Genomic DNA, 20940 nt, shown 5'->3' with positions numbered 1-20940 from the left:
GCTGCTGCCTAGGAAATTGAATAAACACACAATAAACATAGGTTATTGCATTCTAATCATTTTGTACTGCTCCATTCACACCAGAATGCACCATTCCTAACTATTGGGAGTACATATAACATTTATGAATTATATTTTGTGAATTGTGAGCGAAATACCTGGTTTTAATGTGTAAAAGGAAAAGAAGTAAACAAGGTAAAAGTGTTATTGAGGCACCCTCCTGCCATTTGTCAGATGATGCTATCTATGATTACCAGAAGAATGTTTTGAGTGGCTGTCATAGCCTTTTGCTGTTGTTAGTGTAGTGTAGTGGCACTTCATTCCCTCACCAATGTTATAAAACCACAGTTGTGCACCAGCAATTAAATTGCCCACATCATATCTATGTTCAAAAGAAGGCTTCACAGAGCTGTGTGTTTAGGCTACCGTGTTACATAGGTTAGACTCTTTAGCTAGTATCATGTTTAGGACTTGGTGGAACCAACTGAGAAATAGAGTTTACTAGAACTGTACACAGCGTGCAAAATTTTATTTTTGCTGCATTTGTTTTCAGAGAGGACAACAAATTTAGTTTTCCAACCTTTCAGTTCAGATTAAATTCTGAGGGTTTTTTTTTTGATTCAGAAACAAAATTTGAAGAGGTATTTTCAAAGGGGGAGGTCCCTGCCACCTTCTGGACTCACCTTTCACTTACAGTACAGCAGCAGCATCTCAATGTTTAGGAAGAGATCCAGACTAGATTTTGCATTGTAGGACCACCACCATCAGCCACAGCAACACCACACCAATGGATACACCACATCCAGCAGCATGCTGTGTGACTGAATTTCTTCAAAGATTCATGAGAGTATTAGTGATGGTGGTAGTGGTGCCAGTTCGTATAGGGGAACCTGTAGTAAAGCTATGCTGCTTCTGCAGAGTGGAAGAGGCAACACATCCTCCTTTGGTTCATAATCGAAATCAAGGTAATCATAATCAACACTGTTAATGGCCATATCCTTTTCCACGTGTGCACAAGGTGGAGTAAGACTGGCATTCCCTCTTCATCCTCACTTCCTTCTGGTCCAAACATAGAACTGCTGCTATAATCTGACAAAGCCTGCCCATCTTTACTCCGGGAAGTTAGAAATATTCCAGTCCTGGCTGTGCTTGCGATAGTGGTGGCAGCAGTGGTTGTGGTGGGTGCTTCAACATAGAATAGTTTATAAGCAATCTTTACCTTTGATCCCACCAAGGCACCAGAACATGACCTTCTCTGTGAGTCCTTGGTAGTGACTAAAATTGCACCTTACTTTGGAAGGTAGGGTGGAGAATATTTTACCACTACTACATCATGTTCTCTAGTACTGATTCCATGCAAGAAGGCTTCAGCCTACTTGGGATTGGTATACGAGGGGTCTGCCAACTTTTCAGTACATGCCAGCCACCACCTCTACTGAACCAACAAAAACTGGAATCACTTCTAAATTGTTTGTAGAAGCCAGTAGAATTGGGAAAAAATACTCTGTAACAGTACAAAAGTGGATACTCAGGTTAAGGACCGCTTGGACATGAAGCACACTATTATTAATCAAACGGCACAAATTTATTTTGCATTGTCACAAGTTAAGAGATTTTGCAAAAACACACTGCGCGCACAGTTCCCTGCCTAACAATATTTCCGGATTTATTATTTACGCTCTCCAAAATTAAGAGGTTTTGCTGTGGGTGTAAATATGCAACTTTAACCCAATTCGGGAACAGTATTTAAAAAAATAAAAGTCACTGAGTGCATGCACAGTCCCTTGCCCTGCCTAATTTGTCACCAATATTTTATTATGTTACATTTTATTATTCAGGCTGTCGGACCCGTCAATCACCATTCCCCTGATTTTTGTTGCCACTTCTATCTCAGTTATTCACTATGTACCCTCCTATATACAGGACTATACTATTTCCCTGCTGAAAGAGCACCAAAACAGGACAAACAAATGAACAGATCTTAACACAATTTGCCTTTTGTTTTAATTTGTTTCATTGGTGACCCTCCTCGTAATCAGAGATTTGTACTAGCACACAAATTTAGCAAATTTTGTTAAAAATAAAGTTTGTACAAATATGAATGTGCACGTCTACAATTTACTATATTTATAACTGCTGCGGAAGGTCTACTTGGTGAACTCAATAGAAACCTAGGCTCCTGTCTTATTGAAAAAAACATACCCTAACTCTTTTCATCTAGTACCCTTGAGAGCATCTGTTTAATCTAGCTAGTAGTAGGATCAGAATGTTGAGAGAACTTTAATTCACAAACAGCAGGGAATATACAGGTTACATTCCGGTATTCTAGTGAATCCACGATTCTGAGAACGTTTACTCCAGCAATGCAAGATGCTATCTTATATGGCCAAAGATCAGGTTATACATGTTTCTTTTATCTATTTCTAGCTCAAACCAGGACAGAACAACTGCAGAAACAGTGAGAGTGAAACCCGCACTGGAGAATCCAAACCTTCCCAGCGAGGTACTTCTCATGAGAGACTAAGTGATGTAAGTATTTGACTCAGCATCTTAAATTGTGAAACTTATTTTAAGGAACATACATGGGATGGGTTGTATGAAGCATAGTTATAAAGCTTCATGATAATACAGTATATTATAGAAACATGTTTTATGTATAAACACTACAAAAAAGTATGGGTAAATATCTACTATAAAATATTGTGTCTATGAATTGACGTGTCTAAAAAGTTACATACTGTAAGCCATCATTTAATGGCTCCCATTATGGCTGTAGAGTACCAGCTCTATGAAAAAGATTTTCACGAGACTATGGATAGACTAGTCATAATCTGCGAAAATTATTTGGTTGATCAAGGGGTACCTTAGGATCATTGTTTTGGTAATAGCAGTTGTAAAACTCTATTGTGTTGTATATATTCAGTTGTAGAAATTGATTATTTTTCCTTACCTAGTCTAGGTAAAAACAAGTAAGCATGATCACTAATAAAGCACTACAACAACACAATATTAAACTGTACCTTCATGCAGACATTGGTATTGGACATCATCCATAAAATGAAACATTCTATTTTAGTATTTGGATGCCTTTTGTCATATCCTAAAGTGAGTTCCAAACTACACAGACAGGCATGTTACTAGTTGTAGATATGCCTTTCTGCCTGCGAGCTGATTCACACATATTGTCTATAAATGCACTTTTGCTAAATTTCATTAAATTTCATCATTTGAACAAACTTTCGACAAGAAGGAAGGATCCTCAACAGAATAAAGGTGAAAGCTCCACATTTTAGTTTGAAGTTAATTTTTTCTCACGCTCTGTCCTCACCTTCTCCGACAGCCACTTCAATGTCTCAACTTCGTGGTCTTCTCTGCATTTTGTTTTCCCAGCTCTCAACTGCTCTTGGCTCTCCGCTGCATTTTCCTGGCCTTTTCTGAGCCTCTGCTCAAGTCTGTTCCCGAATTGGAGGGGAGGTTGCCCCCATATGCAGAGAAATTCAGAAACTATTCCTTTCTACGTGGATCTGTCTGAATTGTTTGGTCCTCTTGAAGTACTTCCGCGGACGGAGCCTATGCGCACACCCCATAGACCACCATTTACCTATGCCTCTAATTGGTGGAGAGGGTGTGTGCCGAGGGTCTGCCCTGTCACAGAAGTGCATGGAAGAGGCCAGGATAATGCAGGTGAGATCCAGGAGCATAGGTGAGCCAACAGAAGAAGGAGAAGAACATGAAGCAGAGAAGAACAAGATGAGGAGAAAAACAAAGGAGCTGCAGATGAGTGGACGGAGAAGTGGAGTCACCAAAGTTGTTGTCAGAGAAGGTGTGAGAGAGTGAATGAGTGCGTCAATTAATTTAGTTTCCAAGCCAAAAATGTTTCCAAATGTTTTTTTGGATCCATAACAAAATTAAAAATTGCTTTTTTTGGTCCATATGCAAACGTCAACTATATATATTTTTATGTTGATTCAATAAATCACCTTCTACTGAAGACTCCCAGTAAATTTCATAATGATAAACCATCAAAATTACAAATGAAATGGTCTTGTAGGATTAATTAAGTTTAGTTCTATTAGTTACATTATAAACAACAGCTATTTACTTGGCCAACAGATCTTTTTGTTTGTATACAATTTTGTTTTTGGGTTCCCAGCAATAGAGTAGAAGTGACACATTGCCTCTACTTAGGACGGCGGATGGATTTGCTGATGCTTATTTCTGTTTTGTAAATCTAGGTTCTTAAATGCTTTGTTGCTTTATGTTAATTCCTCAGCAGTGCAATCAAATTCTTGTCGTAATTAAAGCTGTCAGTTGGAAGGCAAGCCAATCGCCGAGAAAACACAGCATAACAAATGAAGTGAAATGATTCTGCATGTAGCTATATGATGCTTCGCCAGGCATGAAATTAAATAAGTAATTTGATGTTGACATCAGAAATTGAAATGATACCCACTGTTCCCTCGTTCACCCAGACCTGCATAAACAAAAGTCAGGAGAAATATGTAGAACAAAGCCCTTGTGCCATCTAGCTCTACCTAGTAATACATATTCACAGACCGGACATTTTACATTATGGGAGAGGTGTTCTGTTTTCTTGTTGTCGTGTTATAGACACATAACTGAAACAGTAAGGCCAAGGGATTTTGATTTTTTTACATATGTTTTTAAGTGTCATTCTTGCCGATTAAAAAAAAATGCAATCTAATTTCTCAAACATACGATTTGTTTGTCACTGATCAACCGAATAACTATAGTTATGATTACATAAAATGTATATGTGTGTTAAGTAAGGTCTACATACATAGCGATGGATTAATAAAGGGCCAAATATACATTACTTTTACTAATTAAGCACCACCATAAATAGATTTTACTCACATACACCTTATGGCAGCTGTCCTTAAACAATACCCTTGGCACTTTGAAAAAAAAATCCCTAAGGTGTACATGTTCCACAAACTGAGATAATCTGGCAATGGGTCCTGACTGGCTCATATAATATAAAAATAAGGGCTACCCATACTAATGAGCATAAAATGTTCTCCTCAAGATTCCAGTATGTATTAAAATAATTTAAAAAAAGTAATATCCAGGTGAATCACTGGGGGCTTAATTTAATGACCCATCTAAACCTTAATTATGGTGGTAAATGCATGGTTAGTGATTCAATCTAAACTTAAACATACAGTTATGGATTCTAGACTTCTGAAGAAACTGAATCCTGTTGAAACATTCACTCAACACATTCTCAGAGGGTTTAGAGTTATAAAATGATAATTTTAACCCCTTTTAATGCCAAACTAAATTACATAATGTCTTAATAAGGTGTAAAATGCGTCAAGATCCTCGTAGAGTTAGTTTTGCTACGACTATAATGTCTTACATTTCCCAACAGAATAAATGCATAGTTACTAGACTTTGGGCAAACATGAAGGGTGTGTGCACGAAGATGAAGACACACAAGATGAAGAATCTTCGTGTTCATCTTCGTTAATATCTACAACTAATCTCCCTGGTCCCTTCCTCATCTAGCCTACCTTATCTACGCAGCATCGCAGGGGTTAACGTGAGCGGAAATCTGTAGGTTTGCACGAGGACTTAAAGGTCCGTGCGAGTGACTCTATTGGTCACCTGCAGGGGCCTCCTCTGGCATAAACCAATTGGTTGATGCTAGATGAGGCCCCTGCCGGCGACCAATAGAGTTGCTCTTATGGACCTTTAAATCCTGTTCCCTCCCCAGGCCAGGTTTCCACGTCAGGCGTTAAAGGTAGGTGCGAGCTACTCTATTGGTCACCGGCAGGGAGCTGCTCTGGCATCAACCAATGAAGGAGCTCCCTGCAGGCGACCAATAGAGTTGCTTGTACAGACCTTTAACTCTTGGAGCGGGAAGACCAATGGTCTCACCAGGCCAAGTTCCGCCATCAGGAGTTAAAGGTCTGTACGAGCGACTCTATTGGTCACTCGTATGGACCTTTAACTTCTGGAGCAGGGAGACCCAGGCGGAGTTTAGCTATCAGGAGTTAAAGGTCCATATGAGCGACTCTGTTGGTCGCTTGTATGGACCTTTAACTTCTGGAGCAGGGAGACCAATGGTCTCTCCAGGCGGAGTTTCGCCGTCAGGAGTTAAAGGTCTTTTGGATCTTAGAGTGGGGAGACCAATGGTCTCCCCAGGCCAAATTCTGCCATCAGGAGTTAAAGGTCTGTACGAGCGACTCTATTGGTTGCCCGCAGAGAGGTCCTTCATTGGTTGATGGCAGAGGAGCTCCCTGCCGGCGACCAGCAGAGTCACTCGCACAGACCTTTAACTCCTGATGGACTTCATTGCTTCATGGCAGAGGAGGCCGCTGCCGGCGACCAATAGAGTTGCTTGTATGGACCTTTAAAATCCTGGCGCCAAAGCAGCTGCGTACCGTGTTAACCCCGTATTAACACAAAAAACAATGAACACAGGAACGGGCGAATACGAAGATTTTTTTTCCCACGAAGATGAACACGAAGAGTTGTCCGGCACTCATGTCGAATAATTATTATATACTTTAAAGCTAATGTTTGGGTTCTGTAGGTGTAGCAGTTTTTTTGTTATAAAATGTAAGCTGGCGTTGAAGTTTACAACATTTGGTTGTCTTTGATCTGTCAATAGTTTTATTTTGTTTCCTCCTATTCATGTGGTTTCATTGATAGATAACACTAACAGTTCTGGGTTCACGCCAGCCATTTAGCAGTTTAATCAGAGACAAGTGGCCTGCTGCCAAAACACTTATGATTGATACATTTGTAGCAAACAGTTCAATTGAAACGTTTTGATGTTGCCTCGCCCACTGAGAACAGCAATGCTTCTGGCATTAATTGCATTAACAATCCTGTATTTTTACTTTTGTAAATAATTTAAACTTTCATTTTAAGATGATCTCTACACATTAGACTAGCTTTTTCATGATCTCTACACCTTTACAGCTTATTAATTAAAGCTACTTTGAACCTTTATTTTTTTCTAATTTGGAGGCACAATTGGTTTTCAATCTAGCTGGAAGAATAGTGTTTTGTGGTTATACTACATGCCTTACATAATGTGTATGTACATTTTAGGACTTGATGACTTTTTGTGGGTTTGTGTCCTGGTGATTGGAATATCCAGCTAGTGGGTCTGATTTCAGCTCACAATAATTTGGTGCGAATGTCTTATTTTTGGACAGGTCATTGAATAATGGTCTTTATTTTTGGTGTCCCTTTGGTGAAAAACAATTAACTGGCCCATTTCTTACTCTCATACACAAGCCATACTAAGTTTGAGCCAGCCTTATGTAGGTCTACCTGGCCTGGACTGGCTACTTGGGACACCAGGCAAATATTTTGTGGGTCAGCGTGATTCCAATTTACTTTTATCACCATTATAGTGCTCCAATCTGTGACCGCCTACAGAATACAAAGGGTGATGTAAGAATGTATCCATCATACATGGTCACATGCACATTGTTGGCCTAAAACAGTTAGGACCTATTTTAATCACCACTCTTCCTGATGACTATCCTTCCTCCTCTGAAGAAGACCTCCAAGCAGCTGCTCAATTACTTTATATAGCAGCACTGTACCAATGGTAATATGTATGTATGCATCATGTTTTTTTAGTGGCAGACATTGCATTGCAAGGACCCTTTGTGATTGTTAGCCAAGAGCCACAGATGTTCTTTATCTACCCATGTGTTTATCACAAAATACACAATTGTTTAAGGATACAGGATTGTCATAATCTGCTGCTTAAAAAGTAGCAATAGTAGATATTTTACTCTCCTACCAAAGAGTCAAAATTACGAAACATCACTTATGGAAATGTGGGGATTTGCAGCTGCCCATGCTAGGCTATACCCAAATGTTCCTTACAACTGCAACCACTAATTATATTTACAACAAGACTTATTTTCCTATGACCCATGGGAATCAATTGGCAAGCAGGTCATATGCTGAAAAAGTCATCCAAACCCTGTAGGATTTTACCGTTTTGAAGTTAGCCTGCTCATTTTTCCCTTTTGCCACTTTGTGGCCACAAGACACTGCAAGTCAGGATCAGGGCAATGAATGTCAGCAAGTCAGGGAAATGGTTTGAAGAGTGTCTGCTTAGTTTCAGTGCAGGGCAAAATGCCATCATTACCCAGCTGCCTGTCAAATAAATTGGCAATTACAGCCATGACAGAAGCTTGGAATTCAGTACATAACATGTAGCTATCCCCACGCTGCTGAGAGATTTGAAGAGAAGGAGAGAGTGGGGGGTGGTAGAATTAAGCAATGTTCTCCTTGTTCCAGTAGCGAATGACAAGGATCAGCATGTTGGTGCTAAGATATAGTGATGAAATAATATGGAAAGTGCTGTAATTAGCTGTGTGGATTGGAACATGTTAAAAACGCAACACTGATTTTCCACCTTTTTTTCTCCTTATGTGTTCTGTTACAGAGTTCAGCTCCTTCCAGCTTGGGAACAGGCTACTTCGTAAGTGCAAATCAACTTTTAACAAAATTACTTATGAAACCATGCCATGACTAATGACAGTAAATATGTGTTATGTCAGAACAAGCTAAAATGTTATGTTTACATGGTTCTGTTATCATGCTTTAGCCTACTATGATTTGGAACTGATATGCATGATATATATGTAGTAGATGCTTTCAATCGGGGGAGAGGATGTGAACGGAAGCTCCGACATTTTGCGGAAGTTCACCCAGAGGTTACTTTAGGCAAGAGGGTGCAGCCTCCAGGTACACCGCCTCCCCAATGCTCTAATCATGGGAGAGGATGAGCCTGGAAGCGCTGCCATTTTGCGAAAGTTTACCAGAGGTCATGTGCCTGTCCCATTGTGTACAAAGAACGAAGGCTTTTTGGAGCAGCAGAGGAAGGCAGAAGAGAGAAGATAGAGTAAAGCGGACAGAAAAACAAGATGCAAGATAAGAAGCAGAGCTGTGTGGCACAGGGACATGGAAGCAGAGAGAGTTATAAGGTCCCTATCTATTCCAGGGGTTGTAAACTAGAAAAAATAAAGTCACACAAGAACACAAGAAAAATAAAGTCATTTTTACCAACTTCCATGCAGATACCCTTCTTTTCTTTTTATTGGGGGTTGTTTCATTTCATTTACTGGTTGGATGTGTAAGTGCTGGAACCTAGGCATAATGGGACTGTGATTGCTGTTAGCAATCACACTCCTATCATGCCAAGTCAGCCAGTACATGGTGAAACCTAGCTAGCTGCCCCCCTTGTGTATTGATGCTGCCAGCAATATGGGGTCTGCACATCACTTACAGCCACCCTGTACCAGCATGTACTGGCTGCCTGGGTATGATAGGAGTGTGATTGCTGTTAGCAATCACACTCCTATCATGCCAAGTAATATTGCTAATTTTTTTTGTCCAATTGTGGTGTGTTACCTACTTTTATTAAAAATGCGAGTTTTTATTATTATTTTTAAAGGTGGGGGGGGTCATTTTCGGTTTTGGCTAAGGGAACCGTGAATGTTTTGGTCCAGCATTTTCATTTTGGTGCATCCCTAGAATAAATAGAACTATTTCATTTTTAATTATCCTGAGTCCTGAATTTGTAGTCACAACACTTTCTAGGCCCAGAAATCAGTGAGAGGAAAAGTAAAGGTTTTGTGTCATTTACTTTATTTTAATCTGCATATTTTATTAAAGGCCATATTTTCTCACAGTGAAAAATGAGTGTGGACACCCCTGGGGTAGACAGTGAGAAGGGGGGGTAGGGAGAGGGTAGCTAGTGAGAATGGGGGTAGGGAGAGGGTAGCTAGTGAGAAGGAGGTAGGGAGAGGGTAGCTGGTGAGAAGGGGTTAGGGAGAGGGTAGCTGGTGAGAAGGGGGGTAGGGACAGTGTAGCTAGTGTGAAGGGGGCGGTAGGGAGAGGGTAGCTAGTAAGAAGGGGGCGATAGGGAGAGGGTAGCTAGTGAGAAGGGAGGGTAGGGAGAGGGTAGCTAGTGAGAAAGGGGGTAGGGAGGGGGTAGATAGTGTGAGAAGGGAGGGTAAGGAGGGGGTAGATAGTAAGATAGTGTGAGAAGGGGGAGAGGGGGTAGATAGTGTGAGAGATGGGGAGAAAGTGGGGATCTGATGGGGAAAAATGCTGTCCCCCCCAGATTTTTAGGGGTTCCTACGCCCATGGTCCTAAGTACTGATCCTTTATTACTCTTCCATACACCCTGTGACAATATACTCTGTGATACTGAATTCATATATTGGATAAAAGTACATAAGACATTAAATCTAATACTGCAAACTGTTCTATATCTTTCTATAACAACTGGACACACATACATAAAATCTATTATTTAACATATAAGTTTTAGTTTAGAAGATACGTAGAAACATAACATTTTCTACAGATGATTTTGAACTGTGTTGAATAAGGGTTACAATTACCACAATTAATTGAATAGGAATTCTCCCATCTACTGCAAATGGGAAAAAATGGCATAACATAGAGTAATACATTTTCCCCTAATATATCTGTGTTATATATCTCTGTTTTTAATTTCATTTTTTCAATTGTAATCTATGTGAATGGATTGCTATTATATTTGTAGAAAATGTTATACTTCCATGTATCGACTAAATTAAGGAGCAAACATAAGAATTACGGTACTAAGGAATACTATTATTTTAAATTTTCTCCTGAATATCAGGTTCTGGGGAAGTTTTTAAAAGTTTGATAAGCTGTAAAAAAACATTATTTGTGTTTTTGAGTGGGTCATTATGTATTTGGGTCATGTTTAACAGATCAGATGTGGTCTTCCAGTCCAGTACTTACATAGAAGGTTGCTATTGAGGACCCTATGTTGTTGTTCCATAAAAAGTTTCTAATCCTTAGGTTAGTTATTATTTCTAATGGTGCATTTAAGGTAGGTGAAGTGACTTTTAGCGAACTGATCATTTACGTGTAATAGAGCCAATTAAAATATGCCATATATTTTATGCCACAAACATTTACATATTAATTATTACCAACTTCCACATTGCCTTGTGTGTTCTTGGTCTGTTGGATCAGAGTAAGTGCACTTTAAAGGGTCTTCACTACCCTGGGATGGTGATTCAACTAGGCTGGTTTTGCTAGTTCTTCTTCCAAGAAGTGGCACTGAATTAGGTCAATTCTGTTTAACAAAGGCTGGTTTTGCTAGTTCTTCATCCAAGAAGTGGTACTGAATTAGGCCAATTCTGTTTAACAAAGGCTGGTTTTGCTAGTTCTTCTTCCAAGAAGTGGTACTGAATTAGGTCAATTCTGTTTAACAAAGTAAAATACCTAGCACCACATTATATATATATATATATAAATATAGATATATATAATATATATACTGTATATATATATATCTAAAATGGATGTTTTGGCGTATGTCTCACTATTAAGTTAAAATATCAATTGAAATCCGTGGAATAAAAATCAGAACTGCTGGATTTGTAGGACAAAAAGCCAAATCTTTAGACTATCATTGAAATCTGGAAGTCAGCAGGTATGAATTCTGTAAACAAGTGTATTTCTTTTATTTAGTCTGTGGGAAATAATTGCTGCTGTAGTGCCTGTAAATTACTGTTACAGTCGGTCTTTTATTTGTTTATTTCATATTTGCAAATACAGTGTAATGTTCAGCTGTTTCTTAGATTTGTATATCTCTGTAAAATTTAAAGGTAAAACAGTATAAATATCAGATTTTAATACAAATTCTTATTTGTAAAACAACCCAAAACAGATTTTAATCCAAATTCTTATTTGTAAGACAACCCAAGCTGTGTATAAATGAAAGTGCAATCAGTGCAGTTTTCATATAGTCATATCTCAGAAACTGGGTGAACATAAGACAAGCCATCTGTTAGTCTTGAGAACAAGTTGGCTACTTGCCATTGATCCCAACTTCTGGAGAGTTTTTTTAAAACCCCTCTTAAAAATAACCCTACCTATCTATCAATGTTTCAGGTATCAATCTGTTCCTTGAAAACAGAGAACATACCTATGTCCACTATCTAAATGCGTAAAACTATTCAGTTCTAAATCCAAAAGTACAAAGTTTCCAATGCACTTTTTTAGGATCCTACACAGACACTTGCACATAAGGTATCTCCGTTTTAGATTCCTAATCTTCTGTCGGGCTCCCCTTTGTGCATTTCCCTGCTAATGTATACATAGGTTTGATACTAATTTATACTGCAAGTCTGGAATTGCATGATTATTCCAGCTACATACCACTGTTTAAACATTGTTTTATCTAATCAATGCATCATTTCTTGTGTGATTGTGTGTGTCTCTGTATGTAAGTGTGTACGCATGTCACTTCATGATAAGTTTAATTTTATTTTTATGAATCGTAATATAACATAATGGATGTGGATGTGGTTTTGTTGGGGGGCAGCATTTCATTTTTGGTCCCAGGCAGCACAATTTCTTGGCTCGGCCCTTTGGGAACACCACAAGAATTGTTGATGCAACCAGCATTCATTTAGCTACCTATAAAGTTAAGATGGTCAGAATAAACAGAAAAGAACTAGCTTGCGTAGATATAGATATACTATTTTTCCTATTTAAATACTTTATAGGATTAAGAAATCTGAACTAAATATATTTTTCCCAAAATATGCTTTTGCCTAGGGAGCAGAGCCTCCATAGCATACCTACTTGTGCCATGTATCCTTAATGATGACATCATTTTTAAACAACATCATATCCTGGTGCTTAGCAGAGGGTGCAGTGGGCACTGAGTTAAGTACCCATAGGTCATGTAGGATAAATTCCCCCTGTAGATATAACTGCAATTAAATAGATTCTTATGATTCAAATAGCTCATTGTGAAAAACTACTTGAGAAAAGAAGTGTCAACATTGACTAACCTTTGATATGAGATGATAAGTCCCATAATCATCTGCATGTCACTTGCACTTTATCGGCTGTCAAAGTATTATGGGGATTTTATAACTTGTATAAAATATTGCATAAAAATTAGAGATGCTGGCCACTCACAAAAAAAATCTCATCAAAGTGACATCTTTTAAGTTTATTACTTTTCCGATTTGAGTTAAAGATGGAGTTATGTTTGAAGATAAAATATCATGCAATAAAAAATAATTACAATTTTAATTAAATTTGGTATTATTTTTACAAGTGTGTGAAATGGGGTTATATTTCAGGAGAGTTTTGCATTAAAATATCTTGATTTAAAAATGAATGGGCAAAATATCATAAAATTAAAATTTGACACTAAATACTACTCCCTCTCTTTAAAGGAACAGTCACATTTTTTATATATATATTGAAATTAAAATTATGTCAGCATGTTTTCTTTTAGAGACACTATAGAAGGCTGCTTGGCTTCTCTCCTTTAAGGGTGCAATGCCACAGGCAGGTATTTTTGTTTTCGTTTGGTCCTGATCCCCAATGATTAGAGGATATTGGACCTCTGCTCATGCTCAAGGACTGAGTTTCTTAACATTTCTTTTTTAATTCTTGAGTGATCCTTCTGCTGTTTACCTAGATCAGTCATATTTATCTAATGGTAGTGGTCAACTCTCCTTAAAGAGGAACTTTCAAAATCTATTTTTGTTACTTGGAATTCAGAACAATTTTCATAATATTGCATCTGTCTGGTGTGAAAAAATGCTAGTGTAATTAAATAACTTGGATTTTAATAGTTATTTGCTTTTGTATGCATTCTGATTTTGAAGCATTGTGGCAGACAGTAAAGTGCCTCAGTCATAATATCCCAGAGGGCAATCTGACAAATTAAGGTCTATAGGGAAAGGATTTAACCCCTTAAGGACAATGGGCCGTCCCTAAACCCATTGAAAATAATGCATTTTGAGCCTGTACATGTACAGGCATTTGTCATTGAGTGCAGCTGACCATGTGTATACAAATTCTTCCTACCTTCATTGGAGACAGCTCGAGTAGAGTTAAAGTGACAGAAGTTTCATTTTGTTACATCAAAAACTAAAGAAGGTCTTCATTGATTTGTATGTAGTACAATGCATTGGAGTCCATGGAAAAAGACCACAATATACATTTATTGTAAAAATATAGCTGAAGTGGACCTTTAACATACTAGATTTATTTGTATACTATGACCATTTCTGTGCAAAACCCTTTAGTATAATTTTCTTTCTTATTTAGACAGACAAAGAGCCTTATTAACTTATGTGCAATAAATATACACCAGATGTCTTGTGGTGTAGACTACGAAAGAAATTCAGTTTGACATATGTTTATAATAAATATGATTATTACATTATCCTGCAATATGGCAAAACCCCTGATTACACATCCATGTTTATGCCTTTAACCGTACATGATTTTGAGCTCATTTAGTGTGGGAAGAAACCATTTATGGCTTGCAGTAAAAATCAAAACATATTTCAACAAAGACAAGACAGCATAATATTTAGTTTATCATATTCCTTAATAGAATAGCTCAAAGAAGGTGGCATGATGAAAACTGTTGTAAAAGCATAGATTAACAAATCAGCAGAAGCAGATTAACGAATCAGGTTCAGGACAGCCTTTGTAAGAGAACTTCAGGACAGGGAAAAATAGATAATACTGACTTGTCCACTCTGAGACATAGATATCAGCTTCCCTAACGTAAAATAATTATGTTTAAAAAATAATTACGACGATTTCCTTTAACAGGACAATCCATTGTCCCGGACAGCATACTCAACAAAGAATGCATATTAAACTATTTTATGTGCATTCAGTTAAGCTCAACACAAAAACCTCTTACCTTTCCGAGAAGCTGCAGCTCCAGGGTTGCAGCACAACACCTCATCTGTTGTCTGACATTTTGTTTCACTGATTTGCTACTTGAAACAGAAAATCAGTAGCAGGAAAGCAATCGCATTGTGTTGTTATATGGCAGAGGATGTGTGCTCCTGCAAGCCAGGAGCTTATTCAATTAACTACATGTTGAACGACCATAGTGGCCCATTGTGCTCCTTCTAGCAGAAGAACCTTGAATGGCCTACCTTTATGGTTTATGAGTTCAGTGGTCTTCATGCAGCTAAACGTTTTACAAATAACCCCCTCTATTTTCCTTGCTTGTTATGATAAGTTGGTGTCTAGCTCAATAAGGTATTACTTATGTAAGGCAATAATGCTGCCTTGTGCCTTGAACTGGAAGCAACACATAAATGCAAATGAAAGAAAAGGGATGACATTGAAAAATAAACTAAAATATGTCATATTTACAGACATACTTCATTTTAATTGTGTTGGATATTTATGTGAAAGCGATATGACATCTATCTCACATGCACAGTGATATTTATTGGGATATGCGTCATCTTTAATGAATGGCTTCATGATGTTGCCAAAAAATGAGTAGATGGAGTTTGAACTGGGGTATTCCACTGTGTCACGATTCAACTATGCAGTATAATATATGGCTGCAAGTTCACCCAACAATGCTTACATCATACATAGTGCATGCAGGAGATAATATTTATCTGCACTTCATACGCTCAACTAATAAAAACTGTAAGCTTTACTTAAGTATATGCAGTACTGTTATCTCTGTCCTCAAAACACCCATAGGTAGTAGAATTTTGTTTTCCTTTTTCATTCTTAAATGATTCCTTAAAGTCTAATAAATCAACAGTTGTCATTAAGGCTGGCTGTCCTATGGAGATGGTGGGGCAACTGTTCCCTGGGCAAATCAGAATTATCCAAGGGCCTGTCAGATTTCAGCAACAAGGACTGGCCTGGCATAAGGCTTAACCATACCTGGGAACTTCTGAGCTTCAGATACCTGGAGCCTTCCCTTGCGGGAAGGGGAAATGGGCAGGGAGCAGGGCGTGTCAAGACCCCGCTCCTACGACCCGGAGGATTCAGGTATTGACCTCGAGAACCAGAGAAACGGTGCTTTACCCGGAGTTCTCCGCGTCAAGCCTGGAGAGTTCCCAGGTATGGCCTTAACACTGGGATGACCTGCTGTGGAAGGTAACATCAGCAGGGTCACATAACATTACATTCCATGGTCTTGCTGTATTAGAGTAGCATCCTTCCCATAGTACACCAGGCACGATAGGAGAGAATGACTGTGTTTTATTCTTTTAATCTTTTGGCATTGAGGGGGATGCAAGAGGTGGGGAACACGTGGCAGGAGAAGGCCATTTTTCCTGGTGCACTCCCTGGCCAAAAGATGCCAGTCCTCCTCTGGCTGTCATTATGTATAAACATATTGGAACTTGTCATGTTACACCTAGAGTCTCCAGATAAAGTCCTGCTACTCTGACGCTATCTGCAGTCCCTAGGCACTCACTAACCCGGTTTCTGACCACTCCTGTCTATTCTCTGCTCTTTTAATGTCTAACTTGGATTAGTCCTACCCCTACATGTTGCTAACCCTTTTTCAACCACACCGCCAGGGTTTTTTAATCAACCCTTTTAAATTTCCATGTATGTGACCTGTCTTTGACGACAATAACTAACATGGAATAGGTGTATTAGAACTGCTCCTTAGCAGATGCATGTGAGCATTCGGTGACCCTATGCTTAATAATATAGAATCAATAAAAGTAAACATTAATACTGACACGTCTAATCAGTACATATACAATATAGGCAAACTTTGTTAAATTCTGTACCTGACCATGAGATTTGGCTTTTATGTCATTGTTAAAATGTTATATATATTTTTTTTTCAAATCCTTTTTATTGAGGATGTCAAACAAAATGTCAGAGATTTTACAGAGAATAAAGTAAAGTTACATCAGAAGATTCAACATGTTTTGGTACTAAGAGGCCCAAAGTGTGCCAAGAAAATGTCCACCACACCATTACACCACCAGCAGCCTACAAGGCAGGATGGATCCATGCTTTCATGTTGTTTACGACAAAGTCTGACCCTGCCATTTGAATGTCACAATTGGATGGTATTCTGCATTACTTTGGTTGTAAAGAGTGGTTATTTGAGTTACTGTTGCCTGTCATTGCGGACCAGTCTGCCCATTCTTCTCTGACCTCTGACATCAACAAGGCATTTTCGTCCACACAACTGCCGCTCGTTGGATATTTTACTGGATGCAGTGTTGTTGAGGACTCTGTAGGTAAGATTCAGTTGTTTAATAGAGGGTATGGGACACCATAGGGTATAGGAGCACCACCAGTTTAACTGTTACTCTCTACAGGAATATTTTTCCATCAAAACTATAAGAAAATAAATAAAAAGATTGATAAAAATAAACTAGGAAGCAGCTTAACAGCTAATATAGATCATTCTATTTGGTTAGTTTTTAGACTCCCTCTTGCCTGGCACCTTTACTGAGCCAGTGCTTAAGTTGACTGGAGGTGAATATACCACCTGGCAAGCAGCAGTAAATGTATTTGACAAATGTATATGGGGGAATCTGCAGAATCTGTTTATGCATTTGCAATTAGGACCTCATGAAAATTTTAATGGACCACTCAGCTATCATATGCATTAAAGTAAATGTGATGGCTGGAGTATCCCTTTAATGGGGTCACCTTGGCCCTTCTTCTTCATAGTTCACTGTGAAATCTGGGGTGCAAAATGTTTCCACTTACCTCCAGCTCTTGTTTTGAGGAATAAAACCTTACAAAATAGTGCTTTCGATTTATTTGTTTTCATCTAAGCAAAATCCTTTGAACAACCACTTTTATTCTGCTGTGGTATTTACTTAGCAGAATTCAACATCAACTTGAAAAGAACGATGCTTTGCGATGGTAACAATTAAGACACAAGCAATGCTTAGAAATAGGCTCAAAGCTTATTATGAAACATTTATGTCAGCTCAGAATTGCTGTCTGATACAATGTAGGACACACTAGATTGAATTACTTCATTGAACCACTGCTGTCCCCTGTTAATGGTAAATATACGGATATAGCGGTCTTTCCTGGCAACATCTCAGATATTTACCCCCTGCTGTTTTTCAATTCAAACCTTTGATGAAAATATTCCCAGCACTTTCTTAAAGCAGACACCCAACTGTCTTTCTTGACAAAAGCAAGGTCTCTAAATCAGATCGTGACAATTTGTGACACAGCAGTCTATCCAAATCACCTTTTGCCTATCTTTGTGTCGCTATAGTTTTTTTTTTTAAAAAAAAAGGGTAAAAAAAAGTCCAGTACAGAGATATTATGCTCAGAGGGATGGTGCAATGGTTATATTTTGGTTCAAGTAATTAAGTAGCTATTTATGTTACATACTTAATATTATGGACTACAAAGGGTGATTATTAAAATGAAAAAAAAACAAACATTTATTTAAAGAAAACCATATCCAATATATAAATAATTGCTTTTAAAAAATATGTGATTTCTATATGTAATGCCCTTTTTGATAACTGCAGTAACAACCCCTGAAAAGTAAAGTGACTGTTGGCCTTATAATATGATACAAAATCATGTAGCTCTCAGGCAGGTAAATTAATGTTAGGAGGAAACTAAAAATATGTAAACAGTGTATATATTTTGACATATGTTCTAGTTGACTTTGTTTCCCTAGAAAGCAAGCAAAATTGGGAGCCATTAGTGATCCAAATAAATATGATGATAAAATTCACTGTTAGCAAAGTGTTGGTGAATTATTTAACATGCTAAAGGTCTGTAAAGGTTAAATGTACCGTGCCGTTTGGCTTTAAAACATTGTAATGACACAGATAAGCTGTTTGGGGGCACTGACAAGCTGGGGCAAAGATGGCACAAACAGGCTGTTTGTGAGTTAGGATAGCACTGATAAGCTGCTCGGGGCAAAAGCCACTCACAAGCTGTTTGGGGCAAAGGTGGCTCTTACATGCTGTTTAGGGCAAAGGTGGTAAAGTTGATGGTAAAGTTGATGGTAAAGTTCAGGGGGGGGGGATTTTTGCACCAGGGCCCTGTGATTTCTAGTTGGTTGTGAACAACTTCTACTTAGTAAAAAAAAATGATACTACGGCTGCAGAACAATCTAAAATACTACTGCTTGACTAGCTCGTTGACATTAAACTAATAGTCTCTTACAATGTGTTCAGAAAAATTTAAAGAAAAATAAAAACTGGGACATTTATTAGTCAATATTAGTGGGGTTGTTCCCCCCTACACTTACTGGTATACTGGTATGTATAGCAAGTATTTCATGGGTGTTCATGAGTTCCTGTGTGATTTACAGGCAAAATACCCAGTGTTTCCTACAGTTCAGTGCCACCTTTTCTAGCCAGACTTTGGACACTAAGGGATAGTGCCAGCCTGGACTGATGTCAGAGGACCCGTACATGAAGCCAGAGTAGAGTTGCAAACACAGACTCATTTTCTTATTTTTGTTATACTTGGCTTGCGTTACCTGCTAATTACCCGCTAGATATAAGAGAAAAGCAAATGAAGAGGGATAAGTTCTAAGGTAGACTATCAATTTAAAATAGTAGGGTTTTGGCAGACTTCTGCTGTGTATGGAAAATTGTAACATACTCCTATTTCCAAACAAGATGACTATTTTTTAACTGTGATTTAAAGTGTCACTTGGAATCATCAGTTTCTGCCTCATTCCTTCCAAGCCTCAAGTAGTGCTCTCAACCATCTGTCACTAGTATGTGTTTTTTCCCCATTTCCAAATGAAAACCTTTCACAGCTTATTAGCTTTCCTCTTTATGTTTGGTCCTGCAGGCCTTCCTATTAATACTACACTATACTTTGCTGGAATGTGTCTTTAGATATCATATTAATTTGTTTTGCTGGATGAAGTTAATCATCCTTGGGTAGGATTTTGTAAGTTCTCATCTGACTCTAATGTACTTTTAGAGCATTTTGTTGAGTGCCAAAGGTACTAACCACACCGCTCTTAATGCAAAATAGATTAGATGTGATATCCATCTTTACAATATGATATTTCCTTACTTAAAAATCCAAATTATCTAGCTGAATTTCGAGGAGCTTGAATGTGTTTGTTTTCCAGATTTAGAGGTAAACCTAATGGTCCAACTTTGAGCAAGGAGCTTCAGTTTCATTTAACCGCTATGCTTTAGTACTTACCAGATTTTATACTAACATCTGGAAACTAAGGTTGATATTTGAATCTCTAAAATAATTATGTTTATATCATGTATTTTTTTAAACTGAAAACGAGCACACCACTTTTGTATAGATAAATCAGTAGAAACTAATCACAAAGGAGAAAGTAACAAAGGTAATTTGATATTATACCTTGCTATAATTAATATAGGAATGCAAAAGTACGGTAGGACAGTAGATGGGTAGGACCATAGGACATATTATCTGTGTGGGCCCACGATAATTGTAGGCTAAAGAACAAATATGCACCAATATGAAATTTGAGAACCACTCCTGATTTCAAATCTTCACGGGAGACACTCTAGACTTTATATTCAAGCTAATGCATATAATAGCTGAGTGGTTGCTTTAAATTATCATCCCTATATATGTATTGAGGGGCTCTGGATATCCTGCCTATGCATTTGCCCCTCTCAGCTCCTTAGCTGCCTGCACCCATGTGGTAAACTCACCGCCATGCTCAAAAAGTGCTCCTGTTGATTTAAGCAGCCAATCAGTGTCATAAAGATGGGATCGGGGGGCGGGGGCTGCACTGCAGCTCTTGAGTTGAAGCTTCTCCTAAAGATAATTAAAGTATTTATTTTTTTATTAAAGAATGAATATTAATTGTTGGTGAGCCTTTGTGATACAGTATACTGTTATTTTAATATTGTGTTGAAACTGAGAGATTTGAAAAGCCTTTTAAGATGTATTATTTGTTTATACTGTATATCATTAGAATTATTTACCTTTATTTGTTTGGCATTTTTTTTAATACATCTGTAATATATAGTATACTTACATTTAATTCAAATCAGGACACCTGTTGTCAGGGGTGAGGTCCATACTGCTTACCGTAAGAACCCAGAGCGCCCAGTGATGGTATTCGGGAGTTATTGCACACTAGCGGAGTTGGACAGGGCC

General features: G+C 38.1%; 1 protein-coding gene across 1 annotated transcript in view; it reads left to right on the top strand.

Annotated features, from left to right (window-relative positions):
• Positions 1–20940, top strand: part of AUTS2 (activator of transcription and developmental regulator AUTS2) — a 617139-nt gene that overhangs the window by 252829 nt on the left and 343370 nt on the right. The window contains exons 3-4 of the mRNA XM_053454913.1: positions 2428–2529; positions 8447–8482. Of these exons, the coding sequence (XP_053310888.1) occupies positions 2428–2529; positions 8447–8482 (138 nt within the window). The remainder of the gene's footprint in view (positions 1–2427; positions 2530–8446; positions 8483–20940) is intronic.

The sequence above is a fragment of the Spea bombifrons genome, chromosome 2 (assembly GCF_027358695.1).
Source record: "Spea bombifrons isolate aSpeBom1 chromosome 2, aSpeBom1.2.pri, whole genome shotgun sequence".
In the NCBI taxonomy this organism is placed as follows: domain Eukaryota; kingdom Metazoa; phylum Chordata; class Amphibia; order Anura; family Pelobatidae; genus Spea; species Spea bombifrons.
Note: the sequence above shows the minus strand (reverse complement) of the source record. Positions and strands in the feature narration are given on the sequence as shown.